This window comes from Henckelia pumila, chromosome 4, assembly GCF_033568475.1.
Source record: "Henckelia pumila isolate YLH828 chromosome 4, ASM3356847v2, whole genome shotgun sequence".
In the NCBI taxonomy this organism is placed as follows: domain Eukaryota; kingdom Viridiplantae; phylum Streptophyta; class Magnoliopsida; order Lamiales; family Gesneriaceae; genus Henckelia; species Henckelia pumila.
In genome coordinates, this window is record NC_133123.1 from 19,651,898 (window position 1) to 19,667,802 (window position 15,905).

General features: G+C 37.7%; 1 protein-coding gene across 1 annotated transcript; it reads left to right on the top strand.

Annotated features, from left to right (window-relative positions):
- Nucleotides 1-11,548: 11,548 nt before the first annotated feature.
- LOC140867513 (transcription repressor MYB6-like) lies at nt 11,549-13,640 on the top strand. Its single transcript, XM_073272588.1, has 3 exons — nt 11,549-11,681; nt 12,002-12,131; nt 12,823-13,640. Exons 1-3 carry the CDS (start codon nt 11,549-11,551, stop codon nt 13,517-13,519), a joined length of 960 nt encoding a protein of 319 aa, XP_073128689.1. The 3' UTR covers nt 13,520-13,640.
- Nucleotides 13,641-15,905: the final 2,265 nt, after the last annotated feature.

Genomic DNA, 15,905 nt, shown 5'->3' on the forward strand with positions numbered 1-15,905 from the left:
AAGCCCAAATTCCTCTTCCGAAGTCCAATAACACTCCGAAATAGATCAATTACTAACCCTTAATCATGTTTAACATATTATTATCTTAAAATGGGTTCCGGGTTACTACATTCTCCACACCTTTAGATATTTCGTCCGCGAAATAACATCTAAAGATAAATCAAGATAACAATATGAAACAACAAACCATGTCTTATTACAACAACGGTAATTACATCTTATATGGTAATCAAAAATACAAAGCAAACAACTCAGGATATTCTGCTCGCATACGACTTTCAGTTTCCCAAGTTGCTTCTTCAACGCCTCGGCGCTGCCACTGTACCATCACAAGTGGTATAATCTTGTTCCGAAGAACTTTCTCCTTCCTGTCTAGGATACAGATTGGTCGTTCAACAAAAGACAGATCTGGCTCTAGCTGAATATCAGTAGATTGAATCACATGAGATTCATCAGCTATGTACTGTCGAAGCAACGACACATGAAAAACATTGTGTATACTGGAAAGAGATGGCGGTAAAGCCAAACGATAAGCAACATCTCCGATCTTCTCCAGTATCTGGAAAGGCCCAATGTAACGAGGAGACAACTTGCCTTTCACACCAAATCTCATCACCTTTCTAAAAGGTGATACCCGGAGAAATACATATTCACCAAGCTCAAACTGAAGTGGCCTGCGGCGAATATTCGCATAACTGGCTTGTCTATCTTGAGCAACTTTGATCCTATGCTTGATCAAATCTACCTTGTCTACAATCTGCTGCACCAATTCAGGACCCTCGACTTGCCGTTCCCCGATTTCATCCCAGAATAACGGAGTACGACACCGTCGACCATACAATGCCTCGAAAGGTGCCATATCAATACTACGATGATAACTGTTATTGTAGGCAAATTCAATCAAAGGTAACTGATCCTGCCAAGATAAACCAAAGTCCATGACAGAAGAACGTAGCATATCCTCCAGCGTACGAATAGTGCGCTCTGACTGCCCGTCAGTCTCCGGATGATACGCCGTGCTCAAACTCAGAGTGGTACCCAACGCCTGCTGAAAACTACCCCAAAAACGTGAAGTAAATCGCGGATCTCTATCACTGACAATACTCACTGGAATCCCATGTAATCGCACAATCTCCTGGATATATAAGCGTGCCATGCGATCATAAGAATACTCCCGGTTATAAGGAATAAAGTGTGCTGATTTCGTCAAACGGTCAACGACAACCCAAATAGCATCACACTGACGTGAAGTCATAGGCAAGTGGGTAACAAAATCCATAGTTACGTGCTCCCACTTCCATTCGGGAATCTCAAGATTCTGCAGTAATCCACCTGGTCGTCGATGTTCAGCCTTGACCTGTTGACAAACCAAACATCTCGAAACAAATTGATACACACTTCGCTTCATCCCCTTCCACCAGAATCTAGTTCGCATGTCCTTATACATTTTCATACTTCCAGGATGAACTGATAATCGACTCCTGTGAGCTTGAGATAGAATATCATTCCTGAGCTCCGCAACATTAGGTACAACCACTCTATTGGATAGGCACAATAACCCATCTGCCTGAAAATGGAAGCCAGATGTATTAACTCCATTGGCTAGACGTGCCAATCGCTGAGTCTTAACATCAGATATCTGAGCATCTCTGATCCGAGAATACAATGCTGGCTCAGATAGAATAGTATACAAACGAATCCCATTCCTCCCTTTCTTGTGCTTGAGCGTAAAACTCAATGAACAGCACTCTTGAATCATATGAGATATTTCATTAGTCTGAAGTGCAGACAGTCTCACCTGCCGACTTAAGGCATCAGCAGTAAGATTAGCAGAACCTGGATGATATTTGATTTCACAATCATAATCCTTCAGGAGATCCATCCAGCGTCTCTGTCGCATATTCAACTCTGCCTGAGTGAATAAATACTTCAAACTCTTGTGATCCGTAAATATCTCAAATTTCTCGCCATAAAGATAATGTCTCCAAATCTTGAGCGCAAATACAATGGCGGCTAACTCGAGATCATGCACTGGATAATTACTCTCATGCGTCTTCAAATGTCGAGAAGCATAGGCAATAACATGTCCATGCTGTGTCAACACACATCCCAACCCCTGACCAGAGGCATCAGTATAAACAACATAACCTCCTGATCCAGAAGGTAGAGCTAGCACAGGTGCAGTAGTAAGACGTCTACGCAGCTCGTGAAATGACTCCTCACAATCCGAGGACCAAATGAAGGCAACATCTTTCCGTGTAAGCTGAGTCAAAGGCCTGGCCAACTGTGAAAAATTCTCGATGAACCGACGGTAATATCCCGCTAGACCCAAGAAACTACGAATCTCAGCAACCGTCGTCGGTCGAGACCAGTTCAGCACTGCCTCTATCTTACTAGGATCAACAGATATCCCTTCATTAGAAATCACATGACCGAGAAATACTACCCGATCAAGCCAGAATTCACACTTGCTTAATTTCGCATATAGCTGCTTATCTCGTAACGTCTGTAGAATAATCCTCAAATGCTGTGCATGCTCATCCTTGTCATGAGAATAGACAAGAATATCATCTATGAAGACGATGACAAATCTATCCAGATAATCTCGAAATATCAGATTCATCAGATTCATAAAGACTGCCGGTGCATTCGTCAAACCGAATGGCATCACCAGAAACTCATAATGCCCGTATCTGGTCCTGAAAGCAGTCGTAGATATATCTGAGTCTCGTACCCGCATCTGATGGTATCCAGATCTCAGATCTATCTTCGAATAAACAGAAGTACCCTGTAGTTGATCGAACAGATCATCAATCCGCGGCAAAGGATACTTATTCTTGATGGTGACACGATTCAACTGCCTGTAATCAATACATAATCGCATCGATCCATCCTTCTTCTTGACAAACAAAACAGGTGCTCCCCACGGAGAAACACTCGGACGAATATATCCCTTATCAAGCAGATCCTGTAACTGCTGTTTCAATTCCCTCATCTCTGACGGTGCCAGACGATAAGGTGCTCGGGATATAGGCGTAGTTCCTGGTACACGATCAATACCAAATTCAACCTCTCGAACCGGAGGAAAACCAGGAATCTCATCAGGGAATACGTTAGGAAACTCGCTGACAACCGGTAGCTGATCAATACCCGTACTACTCATGGACATATCAACTGCATAGATGAGGTAGCCCTCCCCACCTGACTCCAAGACATGACATGCCTTCAGAGCCGAAACAAGTGGCATCGGAGGTCGCGCACCCTCACCATAAAAGTACCAGCTATCACCCTCAACGGGATGAAACTGTACCAGACGCTGATAACAATCCACAGTAGCGTGATACAAAGTCAGCATATCTATTCCCAAGATACAATCAAAATCCGTCATCGCTAATATCATCAAATTAGCCGATAACACATTACCCTCAAACTCCAGAAGGCAACCCATCACTAGACGCTTAGTTACTATCTCTTGCTCCAACGGAGTAGATACAACTAAATCCATATCTAATGATACATAAGGTAATCTATGTCTCTTAACGAAGCGACTAGAAATAAAGGAATGCGATGCTCCCGTATCAATTAATACAAGTGCAGGAATACCACATAACAAGAAGTTACCTGCCAACATGCGATCGCTTCCCTCAGTAGCCTGCTCCTGAGACAGAGCAAACACCTGCCCTTGAGTCTGGGGACGATAACCAGAAGAACTCTGTGGTGCTGGCTGCTGACGTGGAAAAGTAGAAGCCTGAGATCCAACCTGGGATCCCGATCCACCAGCAGAACCCATGCGCTGAGGACAATCTCTCCGCAGATGTCCCTGCTGACCACAAATATAACACGCCCCAGTAGCTCTCCGACATGAAGCTGCAGGATGCTTCCCACCACAGTGGCTACAAAACTCCTCCTTCTTCTTCTTTTTCCCAAAGCGGAAAGTACCTCGTGAACCACGAGAACCAGACGAAGTAGTAGGAGTAGAAGAAGACGTAGGTACAGATGGCACAACAGATTGAGCTCGAGGCTCAAAAGATCCACTAGGCTGTGCTGGCATCATCAACTGTGCACGCCTGTTGCTAGTCTCCACAAGACGGCAACGGTTCACCAAAGTCTCATAAGATACCGGGTCATCACAGACGACAACCTGAGAGTAGATATCTTGGTTCAGTCCTTGCAGAAAGATATCATATTTCGACGCATCACTCTCATTGATATGAGGACTGAAAGGTAGCAGATCAAGAAATCGCTGCTGATACTGATCAATAGTCATTGATCCTTGCCTCAGAGTAAGCAACTCCATAGATCGTGCTTGGCGAACAGCCGGAGAAAAATATAATTTCTGAAACTCCCGACAGAAATCCCCCCAAGTCACCTGTCCTCTCTCAGTACGTGCCTGAGCAACCTTGGCATCCCACCAAAAACGTGCTCTATCCTCTAGAACGAATTCTAGAACTTCCAATTTCTGCTCCTCAGTACACTCAAAAGCTCGGAACGTGCTCTCAAGTTTAGACATCCAGCTTCTAGCTTGTTCAGGATTCTCGCCTCCCACTAAGGGTTTCGGTCCTACCTGCATAAACTTATTGATAGAGTAGCGACGTCTACCCTCATGATGACGATGTTGATCATCCTGATGATGATGGCGACGATGATGATGACCACCTCCCTGGCCAACACTACCGTGACTCTCGTCAGCCATATCCTGAAAAGAATTGCACATTAAAATCCCAAATGCCCAAGAATTACTCAAGACTAAACTAAATCCCAAGTACTAATCCCAAAATCTATGCATGCTCTGATACCAAAAATGTAGTGACCCTGCATGGAATCACCTACTAACTGGCAACTAATAGCATGCATTAAACTTATTAATACAGCAAAATATTTAAGCAGAGTAAAAACGTGCGGAAACGTAATCCATAATTTACATATCAGCTTAGTAATATAATCCAGGCTTAAATCTGTAGTGATACAACCAAATCGAAATTCTTAAAAGTAAACATTATACAGCTAATAAATCGTGCTGTATAAAAACTTGCAAAGCTCCTGCTCCCTAGTCCTGCCTTGAACTACCAGCTCCGTCCATCCTGCGACCTGCCCCATGGAATAGGGTGTCCAAGATAACAACTAGGACGTGAGCGCTATGCCCAGTACATAGACATGAGTAAACATATGTATATAATGCATGCAACATGATGACTGGTACAGGGTCATCTGAAAAGTCATGCTCAGAACCGGCGCCATATGAGTGCTGCCACCGCACGGATCAACCTCTGGGTGCAACCACACTCGTCTAGTACACCAGAGTAGACAGACATAAATGCCCCCGCCGTCGCGGTACTCTCAGTGACAGACTAACGAGTATAGAGCTGAGCGGCTCTATAGTCAGGTATAACAAGAAATAGGCTCAACGTGTATATGCACATGACATATGAGTATAGAAAGCGATAAATCATACATCATGCCATATAATAATGCCAAATAAATGCAACATATAAACATGTATACTCGCTGGCAATCTCAGTCAATGTGTACGTACCTCTAGGCTAGTTCAAGTATAATAGGATCCTAGGTTCCAAGCCTATATTCAAAAATTCATCGTATCACTACATAAATTCTATAAGCCTTAACTAAGCTAATAAGTACTCTCAAAACTTAAATAGATTCCCGAACCATACCTTCGTCCGTAGTTAGCCCTTTGGAGTCGCTAGTCCCGGATGACTATAACCACACCTTGGTTATTCCAGAACCTCTATTATAATCGATAGGGCCCTCAAGTGTATATCTCACACTATATAACTGAAGAAGGAAACGCGGGAATTCGTATTTCAAAACTGAAGCAAATGAGCCCTATTTATAGCCAAAATCTCGGCAACGATCGGAACCACCGATCTCGGGATCGGAGCTTCCGATTCCAGCTCATTCTGTGCATGACCGACACGTCGGGATCGGAACCACCGTTCCGGGATCGGAACTTCCGATCGAACCCCCGATCAACACTTGTCAAAACTCACAGTTGAGTCATCGAGCATTGCTGGCTGGCTGAGATCGGAACCTCCGTTCCTGATCGGAACGTCCGATCTCCGTGCATCCGATCTGCTTCCGAAGTGGTCAGGATCGGAGCTTCCGAACTGGGATCGGAGCTTCCGATCTGGCCCAAAGTCAAAAGCCCAAATTCCTCTTCCGAAGTCCAATAACACTCCGAAATAGATCAATTACTAACCCTTAATCATGTTTAACATATTATTATCTTAAAATGGGTTCCGGGTTACTACATGTGACTCCTCCACAAACAAATGATGTCATCAATAATGGCATAACAGGACAAGGTGGATAACGGGTGACTCATCCACTAGCTAAAGATGCCATTAATAATGGCAGAGAAAGATAAGACAAAACAACTGTAAGATTCCCTGAAGTTTCCCGGTGAAACGAGTGGAACCTCAACTATAAATACAAGCGTTCAAGGAAGCTGAAGATATCGATCATTCCCTTCAGTTTTCTTACAAATAAATTGTTGTAATATTTCTCTTTCTAAGATTGTAATAAGTTTTCTTTTATGTATTTCAAGAACAAAGCTACTATGAGTAGCTAAACAAGTTGTCTTCTCCTCTTCAAAGGAGTTGATTTATGTAATAATATTATGTCTGAATAATTTTTCTAAAGTCTCTTGTTCTTTCATGCTCATATTTTATAATTAAATTCATATACCATACGCCTTAAGGTAGAAAACGAATTAAGGCTGTGCTGGGTGTCGTTGAAGGAGCTTGTGCAGAAACCATCTGTTGCGACTGCGTGGTTGGTGTGTGAGGAGCTCGGCAGGTATGACTCGACGACACTATGGTCAAAGAGGTTTTTGAATTTAATTCATCTTACGGAAGCATGTTGGAACCTAATCCAGAGTATATTGGCTGGAAACCTTGCGTAATCAATAGTTCTGCTTAGCCTGAACTGGTTCGATAGGTAAAACAATGCCACGTACAAAGGATTAAATGCTAAACACTTTGTTAGGAAAAATTTGGGGACCACTAGGGATTGAAACAAAGAATTTTGAGTGTAGGGAGTTAAGAGAAAGAAATGTTTGGGGATTTTAAAATAATTTGCCCTTATCATATTTCAGTTTTATTTTTGTATTTTTTCAATTTTTGACAATATTTGGTGATTTTGGTCTTTTTATATTATCATATTTCAGTTTTATTTTTGTATTTTTTCAATTTTTGACAATTTTAGTTTTTTGTTTTAAACCAGGAAAGCTGATGTGGATACTGCAAACATTAACATTACATTTGTGTCACATTTGAAAGAAATACTAAAATTGTCAAAAAAATATAACAGACTAAGACTGAAATTCGATGATATAATGAACCAAAGTTTTTTTTAGTTAGGGGAGAGGATTTTTGTTACAATTGGATTTCGAACCCGAGACCTCGCCTCATACATGGGACCTTGGTGCCAGATAGGGGTGGCAAATTTTACAAAAATCCCGACCCGTCCCGATTCCCAACCCGTTCCCGTCCCGAACTTTTCCCGTCCCGAACTTTTCTCGACCCAAGTATTTGGGATTTTTTCCGAACCGATCAATGTCGGGATCGGGATCGGGATAGGCAACCCTTCCGGACGGGATTCCCGACCAGACCTGAATATAAAAATAATATTTTTTAATAATAATTTTTAATTAAAAAAATAATTTTTTTTAATTTTATGTTTTAATATTAATGTTTTATAATTATATACCATATAATTTTTTTATATTTATCTTTTTTAATATTAACATTGAGTTATAATTTTTTATTTTGTTTTTTTTATTATTATGAATAATTATATGTTTTTTTATTAATCAAGTAGTTGTTTTAGTTTATTTGTAATGTACTAAAAAAATGTTTTAGTTTTTTAATGGTTATATATAAAGAAATTTTAATTTATTTGTAATGTATTAAGAAATTGTTAGATTTTTTTCATAAATTTTTTTCAAAAAAATATTTTTATAGAATTTTTTTTTAAAAAAATATTATTCGGGATTACCCTCTCCCGACCCGACGGGATCCCGAATGTTCGAGATCCGAACATTCGGGTCCCAACACATCTCGGGTGCGAGATCGGAAGAAAAAAAAAATCCCAATTCCTATCGGGACGGGAATCGGATAAGGGGATTACGGGACGGGTCCCGACCCGATTCCACCCCTAGTGCCAGATGAGCTACACGTCATCGGCTGAACCAAAGTTACAAAGAGACAAATATACTTAATAAACAGGTACTGTAGGACCGAGCTCTTGTCGTTTTACCAAAAGCTATAGCTGGTGGTAATGGTGCAACTCAAATATTTTAAACCTCACAACAGCCCAAGCGTCATGGTTCGATCGCTCTACCAAGCAGGGAAAATTATTGCACCTCAACAATCTCTCTCTCAATAATTGCACTCCTTGTAATCAATGAAAATCGAACCCATGACCTTGACTCTGATATCAATTGTAGGACCGAGCGCTTGGCGCTTTACCAAAAGCTATAGCCGGTGGTAATAGTTCAACTCAAATCTTTTAAACCACACAGCAGCACAAGCGCCATGGTTCGGTTTCTCTACCAGTAGGAATAATTATTGCACCCCAACAAAAGGGAAAACAATTTTTTTACTCCATTAACTTGTCTATTTTTTTGTTTTGTTCCATTAATATCTCAAAGTGTGGTTTTGGTACATTAACTTTTAATTTTTGGTTATTTTTGTCCAATTTTTGACGTTGTAGTTTGACATGTCATCATTTTATAGTGCCACATCATCATTTTCTGACATCAGTATTTTCCGATGATACGTAAGCTGTTTGACCAAAATAATCGAAAACTAAAAGTTAGTGTACCAAAATCAAACTTTAACAAAAGTTAATGAACCAAAGCAAAAATATGAACAAGTTAATGAACTAAAAAAACTATTTTTCTTAATAAAAAAAATACAATTCTCTCTCTCTATATATATATATATATATACCTCACAAAACTTCGAAACTCTAGACATTTTAATATGGTTTACTTTATAAAAAAAAATTATTTTATATTGTTTCTAATCAATTTTTCAAAATAACTGCATTAAATATGTACGTCTTGTGAATCTTTGCTTGACATACTATTATTGTATGTAGGCTCCTTCTCGTGAAACACATTTTGCATATATAGTTTAGATTTTGGATGGAAATATCGTCCGGTAATTTGGCAAATCTTGGCATTTAATCTCGTAAATTATCGAAAATAATTTGTTCTTAGTGTAATTTGTTTTTTTTTCTCATTATCATTGAAGTACTGACATGATATTGCCAGCAATATCCGCTGAAATATTGTTAGAAACGTCCGATGCTACATTAACAATATATGATGTCATGCCACAATTTTGACAAATATCAAACCAAAAGTCATAATATGTCAACTTACAAAATAAATTTATTGATTTAATTTTCATAGATGCATGGGTCGACATACAATTATATATATTTTGATTTAATTCTCATAGATGCATGGGTCGACATATATATAATTATATATATATATGTATGAAAAATTGTTTTTTAGTCATGTATGTTTGCCAATTTGCGATTTTGGTCCTATATATTTTTAGATTTCAGTTTTAGTCCGCTATCTTTGTTTTTTTTGGCAAATTCAGTCATTTTTCTGTTGTGGCGCTGATGTGGCACCAATTCAGTGCTGATGTGGAGCTGACGTGTATAGTGCCACGTAAGCATTTTCAAATAAAAAGGACTGAAATTGCCAAAAATCGAAACATGCAGAACTAAAACTAAAATATGAAAATATAAAGGACCAAAATCATAAAGTGACAATCATAAAAAACCAAAATTACAGTTTTTCATGTTTCACTTGAATTTCGAAATAAGTAATTAGTGAATAATATATATAATCTACTTAATGATTAGGCCACATGTAGAAGATGTTTCATTAATTTGATGCAAGTATAATTAAATCCCTTTATCATATATGCCCAATGGATTATTAATTATTTTTTGTTTTCCACATGCGCAATCATAAAATATGCGGCTTGCAACTTGTAAATTAATATATTAGAACAAATTGTAGCCGAATACTTGGACTAATTAATTTGTACATGTCTTAAACTTGACGTGTGCACTTTCCACGTTAAAAAATGGGAAAATTGTTTTTTTAATCTCGTATGTTTGTCACTTTGCGATTTTGATCATTTATATTTTCAAATTTCAGTTTTAGTCCGCTATCTTTATTTTTTTGGCAATTTTAGTCATTTTTCTGATGTGGCGCTGAAGTGAGAACATTGTAGTGCTGATGTGGAGCTGACGTTTATAGTGCCACATAAACATTTTCGAACAAAAAGGAGTACTGAAATTGCCAAAAATCGAAACATGCAGGACTAAAACTGAAATATGAAAACATAAAAGACCGAAATCACAAAATAACAAACATAAAGGACCAAAATTGCAGTTTTTCCTAAAATAATTTCATAACAAGATTTTTTTTCCAACTAAACTAACAATGAATTGGAAGTATTATAAAATTTCAAAGTTCTAATAATACTGGAAAAATAAAAATTGGCCAAAGTTTTTTGGAATTCGATTGGAATATTGTAGCTAGCGTAAATTATTGGGCAATTCCATTTTCAAAATTCAAGGAACACAAACACGAAAAAATCTTTACTCACAAGCCAAATAAACATGGGAAAATTGTATTTTTAGTCACTTATATTTTTCTCTTTATAGTTTTGGTTATATCGGTATCAAATTTCAGTTTTCGTCCTGTATTTTACGATTTTTGCTATTCTAATTTTTTTTTTTCAATCAGAAATGCTGATGTGGAAAGCACACGTGGGCGCCATATCATCGTCAGCCGTCGCAGTGGTGTAATATATACAGTGTCATGTCGAAAAAAATATTTAAAATTTCTAAAATATAAAGACTATGGATTAAAACTGAATTTGACAACACAGAGAACCAAAATTACGAAAGACAAAACATAATGGAAAAAAAAAAACACAATTTTCCCCTCAAGTTCCCTAACCAAACATGGCTTGCTAGTTTGTACCAAAAATATTGGTGCATGCATGTCGTGTTAATGACAGAAGATCTAATTATAATATATAATAATTTTTTTATCATTTCAAAAAATAATCATTATTAAAGCAAATTAATGCCCAATAACTCTAACTTGGAAAGCACGTATTGATCATGAAAAAAGTGCAGATATAGAAAAGGATGTACGAGAGGGTCAGCTACGTAAAGTTTGTTAGAAAATACATGATGTCTACGTAGAAATATTATTCGCAAAAATACTTTGACACACACACACACATATATATATATATAGTTGATAAAATGTCATTTTAAGGTTAGATGGGAACAAAATCTGGGCCCTATTGTTAGGGTCCATTTTGAGGCCTTCTGTCGGGACACCGGATTCGCTTGATTCCCAACATATTTAAGAGTAGAACAAGTGAGACATTTCATGTTGCTAATCACAGTAAATTATTTTTTTAAAAAAATAAATATATATCAGACAAGATTAATTAACTTGGCCCTCCCAAAAGCAAAAATGGGGCACCATTCATGCTGCAACCAGCAAAAGGTGAAGAGGGGCCTTTGGTCCCCGGAGGAAGACGAAAAGCTCATAAGATTCATCACCACTCATGGCTACGGCTGCTGGAGCGAAGTTCCCGAAAAAGCAGGTACGTCCTAGCCCGCTCCTCCCACCCGAATATGTTTTCCGACCAGCATGTTTGTAGACAACACGTTTCTAGTCTTATGGAAGCTAGTAGTAGCAAATTTGTTCTAACAAATTAATTAAGACATATGTACGTGTTTAGTGTTGTAGGGTTTCAAAATATGCGATTTTTTTTTATAGAATTTTCGGTCTACCGGTGTATTTCGTAAATAGGGCATATATAATCAGTCACTTTATAAAATCACAAAAATAGGTTTTAATTTCTTGGTATGATATTGTGATCTAACCCTAATAATGAGCAGTGTGAAAATTATGTGTTTGCAGGGCTTCAAAGATGTGGGAAGAGCTGTCGATTGAGATGGATAAATTATTTGAGACCTGATATCAGAAGGGGAAGATTTACCTCAGAAGAAGAGAAGCTAATCATCAGCCTTCATGGGGCTGTAGGGAACAGGTATATATATTATATATTGACTAAATATGTATTTCTCCTGATCTCCAAGTTTTTCTTAATTTGTACTCGAAACACGGTACATTTTCGTGCCGAATGTTTGGAATCTAGTCAGCTTGAAAATTGTACTCGAACCATAGCTCGATCTTTATCTTAGTAGAGCTTGTTCGGGCATGAGCTAGAGCTTGATACTTCGTACGTGTTTGGCTCCGAATTGAGTTTGGTTTATAAATGTGCTTAGTGTCTTGTGCATGTGTAGGTATATCACTTTCAGGTAAAAGTTTTAGGAGCTTTTGGCTAGCTAAAAAATTATTATAAGTTGTTGAGAAGACAATGTCATGATTTGTTTAGCGCTCAATTACTGTGGATTATTCGAGGGTTTGTTCAAAATTACTTGTCATAGAAGATGGACTTTCAAGATTAATCACTTCGTTTACACATTTCTGGCAAATAATTTAGATACTATGCTTCAAATTAAAATGAAAATATATATAGCTTATTAATGCACTATACACATTAAATATATATATATATATATATATATTGGAGTTTATTAATTATACAAATCAAGTTACTCTAAATGTATGTCGTCATCTATATATGTAATCATACGAACTTCGATCTTGTCATTTGGGTCTAATTAACTTCTTACAATATTACTTCTCAAGTACTAATTTGTCTAAACGAAGTGTAGATGGGCTCATATAGCCAGTCATTTGCCTGGAAGAACAGACAACGAGATAAAGAACTACTGGAATTCATGGATTAAAAAGAAGATAAGAAAGCCATCAAGAACGTCGACGAAGACGACGTCTAGCCCCGACGACCAAACTTCCCAGATTGTATTCGAACAAAGGAGGCAACCACACTTCTTGATTAATCAAGACCTGGCCGTAAAATCACAATTGCAAGAAACCGTTTTCCCATTACCCGGTGCATCATTCATTTTCGACATCGCTCCAACATTCGAAAACACAAACGATAATAACAATGCTAGAATGGATCATGTTTTTCAAGAAACTGCGGGATTGGACTCGGAGTCATGGCAAATAAGCCATAACCTTGATCAAATGCAAGCCAGTGATCAAATACTCCAACCGATCGCGATGTTTACTAACACAACGAGTTCGAGTCTTTTGACACCTTTGATGGAGAACGTTATGATGCCGATTGAAGTGCAAACTTGCGGCATAAATATGGGAGGAGGAGGGCAAATGGCCCTTGATTTTTTGCAAAGAAATGAGATGAATGAATGGGCCGGTTTGATTGAGTCTCAACAATGTCCAAGCTTTGTGTTTTGGGAGCAAGCAGGACAACTAGGCGTGGAGGAAATTGTCCCATGTTCATCAAACATGGAGACGATGTTGTCTGCCTATCCATCATGCCTTTAACTGGAAAAACTATCTATATATACACACAGTATTTAACATTGATTTGTTATAACCCTAGTAACCTTTATGTATTGTGTGTGCACTATGTATTTTATGTATTTCTTTTTAATTTTTGAGAGGAATTAAGTTATAATACATTTGAGATGGTGAAGTGATTGGTATCTTCCCCCAAAAAAATTGGAGTTTTTTTTAATGTTTCTTGGATTATATGTAAATAAACGGAAAGAATAAATAAAGGACGAAGTGATTTCGATCTCCACATGTTTATCTTCGATGTTGTGCTTGAAATATTAGTTTCTTATATATATGTGTGTGTGATGTGGTCACTTTTTTTTTTTAGGTCAATTCTCAAATTATAGTATGATCTCTCATTATTTTTTGCAATTAATCGATCAATATCCCAAAACGCTTTTATCCAGGGAAGGTTAATTACAGATAATATTATCATTGATTTTGAATGTATACTGGATTCGTCATCATACCAAGAGGAAAAGCGGTTATCCGGCTCTTAAACTTGATATGAGCAAAGCATATGATCGAGTCGAATGGAGTTTTCTTGAGTCTCCTATGCTGAAATTGGTTTTTCTCCATATTGGGTCATTTTAATAATGCAGTGGGTTTCCTCTGTTTCGTACGCATTTCGTATCAATCAAGTTATTTTTGGGGATTTCAAGCCTATTCGAGGATTGCGACAAGGTGACTGTTTTTCACTGTGTAAGGAAATAATAGTTGCACATAAACAGTTTGAGATGTTGTCACAAGGTGTTGACAACACCTACTATAACACCTTGAGTAATTTGCAACGGAATATAAGTTAAGCGTGTATAAAATAAATAAGCAACCAAATAAATAGACTCAATTGAATTAATCAAGAGTATAAATACTCTTGCAGCGCCTCAGGGCAAAACTTCACTAGAAAACTAATTAAAGAGTGTTACAAACCCTAATACTAGTGACTATTGTAAAAATCAATTTCTCAAGACAAGTGAGAAAATAAATAATAAAGTTTCTCCTAAAAAGCATTCTATATGAAATAGAATAATGAAAAAAAAACAAAATAAGGAGAAAAACTCTTGCAGCCAAAACACGTGAGTAGCACACTTCTTCGATCAACAATCTCCGAATTGTTCTTCACGGCTTCAAGACTATGTTCAATCGTCAAGATTCAGCAGCTTTATGAAGTATTCTTTTTACTCGTTAAAATTCACGGTATCTCAATGATCGATCCCTTCCTTGTAGGCGTATTTCATCAATAAATAGGGCAAGAGTCCTTCTTTAGAATATTTCCTTGTAGGCGCAGGACTCTAGATCTTGATCAAGGCAAATCTACACAATAAAGAATTAAATCAATAGATATTAGATAACATAATATTCTGATAACTTTAATTAAATCAAGTTATTAAAGGAATTAAATAACTTCATGTCCAAGAAAGGCAAAAGATAATTTAATAAAATCTTTTTCAAAAATAGGATGATTTTAAGAAATAAAATATCCCTTTCAATCTCCCCCTTTTTGCCTTTCTGGACAAAACACAACTAAACTCCCCCTTAATCAAAACTCCCCCTGAATAGATTCTCCTCCTAAGTATAAGCAGAGGTGTTGTCATAAGATGTTGGCAACATCTACCTATGACATCTCACAATTAATACGAAACATCAGTAATACACAAAAAAGTTTTGATTTGATTAGGGACAGAGCAAAAACAGAGCAATTAAAACTTAACCTAAGAGAAACAAATAAACTAGGAAAGCCAAAAACTAAAAATTAGAAAACCAAACACTAAAAATTAGAATTGATTGCTCTCGGAAGCCTCATCACTGTCTTCTCCCCCTTTTTGTTCAGAAGGGCCAGCTCCCTTTAAAAGAGACTCATAGTGAGCCTTTAACCCTTTGTAATATGCAAGGTCAGCCTTAGCTTGTGCAATCTTCTGGTCAGCATGCACCAATTGAGCTTGAATAAACGTTGAATCAACCGCTTGAGCAGCAGAAGGGGGCACAAAAATAGTAGTGGCAGAAGGGATGTTGGCCACACCTGCCACAACACGTGTGGCAACATTTGACTCAGACCAAGGAAGATCAATTGTTCTGTTTCCTTTGAGTAGAGAAGGTGCAATTTTCATCAATTCCCCAGGCTCAGTAAGTACTTCATCATTATCCTTCTCAATTTCTTGAGACAGCAGCATAGAATAGATCAGAGATGGATAAGAAAGCTTCAAGGTTGGTTGAGCACAATTTGAAAATCCCATTACAGTGTCAAAAACAAGTCTTCCATAGTTGAAAATTGCACCTGTGCCAATGGCATAAAGGACAGGAGTCTGGTGCTTTGTCACAAATTTAGAATTTTCGGAGGGAGTCCATGTCTTCACAGCAGTCTTGTGGAGAACAG

What these genes read in the sequence shown, in the direction of transcription:
- LOC140867513 (XM_073272588.1), top strand. Translation starts at nt 11,549, where the DNA reads ATGGGGCACCATTCATGCTGCAACCAGCAAAAGGTGAAGAGGGGCCTT. An exon ending in CGAAGTTCCCGAAAAAGCAG is followed by an intron (nt 11,682 to 12,001) that starts GTACGTCCTAGC and finishes ATGTGTTTGCAG; the next exon opens with GGCTTCAAAGATGTGGGAAG. An exon ending in CATGGGGCTGTAGGGAACAG is followed by an intron (nt 12,132 to 12,822) that starts GTATATATATTA and finishes AACGAAGTGTAG; the next exon opens with ATGGGCTCATATAGCCAGTC.